At 38.2% G+C, this 7,852-nt stretch overlaps 1 protein-coding gene across 1 annotated transcript; it reads right to left on the bottom strand.

The window, feature by feature from the left end:
- Positions 1-762: 762 nt before the first annotated feature.
- On the bottom strand, positions 763-6,912 carry MYOG (myogenin). Its single transcript, XM_015818002.1, has 3 exons — positions 6,313-6,912; positions 2,726-2,807; positions 763-1,343 (listed from the first exon to the last, which is right to left on the bottom strand). The coding sequence occupies exons 1-3, from the start codon at positions 6,862-6,864 to the stop codon at positions 1,222-1,224; spliced, it is 756 nt and encodes a 251-aa protein (XP_015673488.1). The 5' UTR covers positions 6,865-6,912; the 3' UTR covers positions 763-1,221.
- Between the last annotated feature and the right edge of the window lie 940 nt (positions 6,913-7,852).

The following is a 7,852-nucleotide window of genomic DNA, read 5'->3' as shown; positions in this document are numbered from 1 at the left end:
CACTTCTTCCTCCATTTTCCCCCCACAAGAACCCAGTGATTGGAGTCTGAAGAGAGTGCCTGGCCCAAAGTCACAGAGTAAATTTTCATGAAAAAAATGGACTGATATTCTGCCTAGGTATTCCCATTAATTTTGTAAGGTAATCAACAAGAAAATCAGTGCTATTCCTAGAATGGCATCTTCATAGAACTGTCCTCCCTCCGTGTTTTCTTTTAGAATATGTATAATAATAATTAGAGCAAATTAGCCTGGGAGGTCTAATACTTAAAAGTGTCTCTCTTTTTACTTGGAGATTCATCACCATTTTGTACTGTTTTGTGCTGGCAAAGAAAAGTGGATGTATCAAATGTAGCACTGGAAGGGGAAAGGCTGGGTTCAAAAGATATACAGAGAATATAATTTATATGAAATACATTGCTTTTTCAAGGAGTATTTTTAGTACTTCCAAAAAGAAACCAAGAGAGCATTCCATGCCATCTCAAAATAAATTTAACCAAAGAAAACCTTTATTTTTTATTTAAAAAAATCTCACAATAAATTAGCAAAATACAAAAATGGTAACTGCACACAGTAAAAATAAAAGAGAGAGAGAGAGAAGAGATTTTAGTGGCAGCATTTTCTATAGCTTTTGCATCTGGAAATTGCAAACTAACTGCCAAAAGAAGTTGGTCGAATAGCATCTTTTTAAAACACACACAACATTTGCACACACCCACAATAAAAAAAAATTGGCCCCCAAAGGAACAACATTTCTAAAATCCGGGAATGAAACAAATTCTTCCTTAGCATGCTGTCTGTTATTTCTTTCAGCCTTAATTAGTGTTTGCAATAATACATCAAATGACATTGGACATCCTATTCAGATCCACATTTTTTCTTTGAAATCACAATATTCTCTTTGAAAACCAGGCAGAAACTTAAATGAGTATGATTAGGCATCTTTCTCACTAGCTTGCCTAGGTTTGGGGGACAAAAACAAAACCACTTTCAGACATATGGAATTGGATAAGTGGCTTCATTTGTTATCTAGAACAGTCAGTATTGGGAAACGAAATGCCTTCCAGTGTTAGCTGGGAATTCCTCCCTATTTGGAATATCATTCAGTATTAGTGAGAGTAGAAATATCTCCTAATTATAATATCCTAGTATCCTGTTTCTTCTATTTTACAATGTGCTGGAGATGACAAAAAAGTGAAGATATGGCCACTGTTGGCTGCTGCTTCAGTTCTGAGACCTCTCTTCCTGGAACGCAACAGCCACATCCTCTACCACAATACTATCCACAATTGAAGTCAGAGAATGAAGATTGCGGTCTTCAGAAGAATCATCACTGAGCAAGTGATCTGTGGAGAACAAGGGAGTCATTTTAAGTAGAGAGCCTTTTCTGAAAAACCCAATTGCCACTGGACAAGATAGGAAGGAGGGGAGATCTTATGATAGAATCAAAATCTGAGACACCTTGTGGTGGGATTCAGTCATAGTTTTGTCTGTTTCTAAGATACTTTATATCACTTTGATTATTAAAGTCATTCAATGTATTTTTACAATGTATTGCATCTAAAAAATGAAGAATTCGGGAATCATGAAAAGATGGATTGGTCAGTATATAAAATTACGCATTCACATATTAATGGCCACTTGGAGAAGAACTATATTAAAAGTATCGGCCTGTTTCCAGGTAGTATATTTGATTAGTAGCTTTAGAATAAGTGATAAAAATTATTTAACTTTAAACTAGAGTGGATTAGCCATTCAGAATCTTTTCAGGTGCACCACTGTGCTTAATAAAGTAGGGCCAACAGTCATCCTTGTCAGTGAAATATAGAAAAATGTCATTCCTTTTTCTTAGTTTCAAATCAGTTGGAGAGACCAGTATGACAGCTACAATGTTGGACCACTGAAAAAACATAAACATTGCAAATTATACTGGCCATGTGATGAGATTTGGACTTGGTCATTAATAATTCCCAAATATAACATTGCTTATTGGAGTTTTTTGTTCTTTGTTGGCTTCACTTGAAGAGGTTCAATTTATACATTTATTTCTTAACATTTATGTTGTATCAAAAAGATCAATTTAAATAAACTTCCTTAGTTATAACAATAGCACTTAGACTTATATACCGCCCCATAGTGCTTTACAGCATTCTCTGAGCAGTTTACAACGCCAGCATATTGGCCCCAATAATCTGGGTCCTCATTTTACCAACCTCGGAAGGATGGAAGGCTATGTCAACCTTGAGCAGGTGAGGATCGAAATCCAGACTGTGAGCAGAGTTAGCCTGCAATACTGTATCCTAACTACTGTGCCACCAGGGCTCCTTGTGGATAAATATCACAGATAAGGCAGTTCCTTATTTTATGGAGCTTATTTTAAAATCTAAGTTGAGGGATTTCTGTTGTTTTTCAGAGAACACTATATGATTCCAATCTTCAGAAGGATCTCCAGGTCTCACACACAACACTTGCTTCTAAAAAAGCACAGTTGCCTATAATCTTCTTTACAATTGAAAACTTATTGCTATTTCTTAAGAAACACAAATGTTTTATCATTGCATGATTTTCTTTCTGTCTGTAGGTCATGGAAAAAGTATCAAAAATGTGTGTATATTAAAATGTACAGGAATGGAAGTTGGCAGAGAGTTACAATGTGGTATAACTTTAATTTCAAATAAGAATGGTCAGTTTTTTTGGATTTGGGTTTGGATACCTGTACCCAGCCTACCTGTAGGATGAGTGCTGAACTCTAAGTGAGTGCTCCACTCCGGACTGCATGAGGTGCTACTAGATCCATGGTCACTTGGCACCTGGAATCAGAAGATAAAGATCTGATTGTACCCTCCTTGCATTCTCTTTTGTATTAGATCAAACAGGTCATTTTTATTGCTTTCTTTTCCTACCATTGCATTTTGTTCTTCAAAAATATATTTTGTGAAGAATCCTCTGTTCACCTGTTCAGAATCTCAATCCACAATGAAAAAATTGATGAGTCTAACGTAAAGATGGTATTATTGAAACAGATTAAAACACTTATCATAACAAAACACAGGATAGAGGGGAAATAGAGCCACAATAGTCTGATAACCAGCTAGACCGAAGGTTTCAGAAATGTGTTGAACATAAAAGGCAGAAAGGCCTTAAAGAAGAACCCAAACTGAAATATAATGGGGCTCAAAAATGTTCAATATAGCATTTGGAAATATCATTTTTTCTTTATCTTGGAGTTATTCCCAACCACTTCTTGTTTTGTGGTAGTTTTAGAGATAAGCCTCAAAATAGATACTGAGATATGAGATTTACAGGGTTATATTCACATATTATGGTATATGACCGTGGTGGCGAACCTATGGCACGGGTGCCAGAGGCGGCACTCAGAGCCCTCTCTGTGGGCACGCGCGCCGTCACCCCAGTCCTAGGCCTGCAGCTGGGTTTTATAAAACCTTTTCGCTTTAGGCCTCCGCTGTCGTGTGCAAAAAAAAAAAAAGTTCAATCAATCAGTTAATTTCAACTTCTCGCGGGAAAAAAAAAGATCTTGCACAGTTGGAATTGATTGATTGAACTTTTCAGTCCGACCCAGTCTGCTGTTACCACCGCAGCCACGCCCATCCAATGGGCCACACCCACCCGGCACCCGACAATGCATAAGTGGGTTTTGGGTTGCAGCTTGGGCACTCGGTCTCTAAAAGGTTTGCCATCACTGGTATATGATATATATGAGATGATATGAGATATTATATACATATAATATATATAACAATGAGATTTTCTGGATATGATTTGTGTTGTACTTGTTAACCTATACATTGTTTGAAATATATGTAATGACAAAGTATTAAATACTAGTGGTGCAATAGCTTCTTTGTGTGTTTGGGGGTGGGGATGGCATGCAGCTGTTCCTCTTGTTCCTTTGGAAATGTATGTATGTATGTATCTATGCATGTGTACACACACACAAACATTCCAGATTTGGGTTTATATAGTATGGAAAGATTCCTCAAATAAAATAGTTTAGAAAAAGACAAGAGACTCAGTTATAGTGCATTTTGAACTTAAATAAATACACCTGACTATTAAAGTTGGATGACTTGTCCAAGACAACTTGTTTAAGCTGTGCCAATTGAATCAGCAAATAGTTTGTAAATGTGGAAATATGCAAGGGGAAAATTAGTTCTGTTGGCACAAAAGTGACATATAGCAATGATCATTGCTTATGAAATTTTTGCTAGCACATTCTTCTTGTTATTTAGAACAAATGTGGATGTGTTATTTTTAGGGAGAATTTCCTAAGGGGAAAAAAATGAATTATCTCCATCTAGTGCTAATAAATAGAATTGCCCTGATGATTATCTGCAATTAACAGCTGAGTATTCTTTCTGCAAAAAGGACGTTTTCTTCCAAAGATGTGGACATTTTTTGGGGGGGGAGGGGGGAAGTGAAAAAAATCTGTATGATGTTAAAGTTTCATTAATTCTATCCTTGCAAAATCAAGATGACAGATCAGAGTGAATAGAAATAAAAAGTTACAAGTTCTGAATATTTTATTGAAATTTCAAGCACCCTTCCCCCCAATGTAATTTCAATAGCTTTAAAAACAACTCTAGTCTTTGCGGGATTTTATCTCTCTCAAACACACATTTCTCTCATTCTTTCAAACATACACACAAACACTCCTGATATTCTTAATTAATAATTCTAATTATTAGAAAAAATATGTTTCTGGCAAGCTCATATATCGAAAGAGCGCTAGAAAAATATGGGAAATTGAAGTCACAAGGTAAATTCTGCTACTGAGGCCAGACATTCAGATATCTGCTCCTCTTTCATTTTTCTTCCTTTTGGATTGATACTCCAGGTCTGTATCCAAGTGTCCCTGGGTGTTTCAAATGGAAATGTCTAGGAACCCACTTGAACTTAGAAATGTCAGCTCCCATCACTTATCCTCTCACTCTACTCTGGCACATCTGCTAGAGTTTGATTCTGACTTGTCATCTGTTTACCTATCAGTCACTTCTGTTTTAATCATTGTCCTTTTTTGTGTGCCCATCTTGAAAAATACATCTAGGTGCGATGGCATGCTTTCTCTAAACAACTAAAGTATGATTGTAAAATGTTTTTGATCATTGTGGGGTTGCTTTGTTTACTATAGTTCTTCCACACTCTTTGCAGTGGTGTCAATAGTTTGTGGGTTCAGGCAGTTTAAATGAGAAGTCCTGAAAAGTTACAAATTAATATTTTAAGCTAGAAAAGCTGGCATTCCTAATTAATTTATAGAAACACACATGATGCTGTCAAGGATTGCCCACTAATAATGTATATTTAACAACGTATACATTTAATAATGCTATATTAAAATAAAATTCATTCTTCTTCCGGGTATATAATCTTCCAGGTTAAACAAATTTTTCTGAACCATCATTGAGTTGCTTATATGCTTGTTAATTGATCAGATATGTTCATGAGCATGGTTATTTTATTATTTATGGTGTATAACAAAAACTTCGTTATAATTTATATGTTTTTAAGGCATATTGGCTTATTACAATGATATCATTTAAGATAGTGTGTATTCTCTCATGAACTGCTGTCGGCTCCTTTGGAAAAGAGAACTGTATAGAATACGACTAAGTAATAAATGAGAATGGAAAAGACAACAGACTTGCTTTATTTTGCTTTGAGCTAGGCTATTCTGTTTAGAGGCTCATATAAAGGTAATAATGCTGGATCAGATTGTTTATTTATTTATCATTTAAATGGCAGCCCATCTCATAAGAAATGAGTTTGGGTGGTAAACAGCAAAAAAATAAAAACAATAAACTAGTCAAACACAGTCATACTTTTTTTTTTTTTTTTTAAAGGGATTATTAGTTTTTCTAACCCAGGGTGATGTTGAATAGTTCTCCAAAGATTCAGGCAGGAATCATTTTAACCTCAGTAGAATTACTCAGTAATAGGTACTGGGTATTGGTAATGCCAATATCTTAGGCTAGAAAAGTTGGCATTCCTAAGAGGCCCTTGTGGTGCTAGAGTCTACACAATACAATGGCCAAACACTGCCACTACCAGAAACTGCCATTAAGGAAACATTGCCTGTGATTCAAGAGTAGTTACATCAGTAGCCTCCATAATTTTGCCTCATCCACTTTTAGAGCTACATCAACTGTTTGTGCTAAACTATTGTGATCAGTGTGAATTTTAAACATACTGTGCCCTGCCACACAATACTGTGGCCTGCCCACATAGCTGGAAGGTCTCCTATTGCTGTGAGTTCTGTGTCCCTGTAGATAGTTGCTTGAACCCACCCCTGACACTTACCACTGGCTGGGTGCTGGCATTACAGAAGCGTAGTTCCGGTTGGTCCCGTTCCTGTTGATTGAGTGTAGTGAGCAGAGCTTGTAAGCGTTCAATGTATTGGATGGCACTGCGCAAGATCTCCACCTTGGGAAGCCGCTGGTTTGGGTTTAATAAAGTGCTCCGTTTCAGAGCTTCAAAGGCTTCATTGACTTTCTTCAGCCGGCGCTTCTCTCTGAGGGTGGCTGCACGACGCCTATCGATGGACACACTTTTCCTCTTGCACACTTTGCATGCCCAAGGCAGACACTGGCCAGGACTATGGTCTGCCACAACAGAGACTTTTTCTTCTATACCTGCCCGGCCATCAGGACAAAGTGTCATGGCCGTTCGGTCTTGATAGGCAGCCTGTTCATAGTTGTGTAAGTGTGGGCTCAGGTAGTTTTCCCCATCATAGAACCGGTCTGTAAAAAGATATGGGTTGGTCTCTAGGAGTTCCATAGCAAGCGTCTGGCAAAGCAGAGTCTGTGTTGAGGAATGAAACTCTGGCTCCTCACACCAACTGCTTGGTGGCATTTAAACCCCGTGTGGGCATTAAATCACAGAGATAAATATAGCAAACCTCTAGGAAACCTGAGCTTGCCCTAAGCTGCTGCTTCACATCAAAACTTGTCCATCTGATTTCATGTACTCTCCCTATGGGGATTAGTTGGCTGCTTGGGGCAGTGTTGTGGCTGAAAGGGGGGTTGGGGGGGTGAGTGGAAGGAACTGGCATGTGCTCCAGAAAAGCCCAGCCGCCTCTCCAACAACAGTCCCGCGGATTTATTTTCACTTGCACTCCTACAATGATATTGATGATCAGTTGCTGAGCTGGCTGCTCTGTGCAGCATTCCTTTCTCATCTGCTCCTTTCAGTTATCGCTTCCTGCCAGTCCTAAGGCTTCCTAGAATCTGGGGGAAGAAAAGGGCCAGGACAGGCCCAAAGGTGAGTCCAGAGCATTTCCTGAGAGGAAAATTCACCTCAACCTCTTTCTTGGAGCAGGTGACACAATTTGGCTGGATTCTTCTGAGCTGCCCAAGCACTGCAGCTCCATGCTAGAGATGTTTGACTGCTGATTTACTGACTCCCATGCAACTAATAGTGGAAACATACTGTACCCATAAAATGGAGGAACTGTTCACCAGATGTCATTTCTTCCTTAGGTATCTTGAGATGGGATTACTGTAAGGAGTTCTTCATACATAGACTAACACTGGGAAGACTTGCTTCCAACTCTCCACTAACCATTAAATTTACTATGTAACTTAGAGCCAGTTGAGTTCACACATTGAACTAAGCCATGAGCCTGGATATAAATGATGATTGTATTTCTTCAGGGCCAAGAGTCCAGGGCAGTTTACTTCTTTATCAGCTGTCTTTGTTCTCAGATTGCTTTACTTCAGTTTCCTGGCTTTGCTCTTCAAAGATCAACCAAATCTGAGGGCAACCAAATCTGAGCTGCAAAAATCCAGATGACTACTAGATGGTCAGCTTTGAATTGCATTAAACTTCCCTAGCCTTTCAC

The sequence above is a fragment of the Protobothrops mucrosquamatus genome, unplaced genomic scaffold (assembly GCF_001527695.2).
Source record: "Protobothrops mucrosquamatus isolate PMUCROS unplaced genomic scaffold, P.Mucros_1.0 scaffold661, whole genome shotgun sequence".
Lineage (NCBI taxonomy): Eukaryota > Metazoa > Chordata > Lepidosauria > Squamata > Viperidae > Protobothrops > Protobothrops mucrosquamatus.
This window is presented reverse-complemented; position numbering and strand designations above follow the sequence as displayed.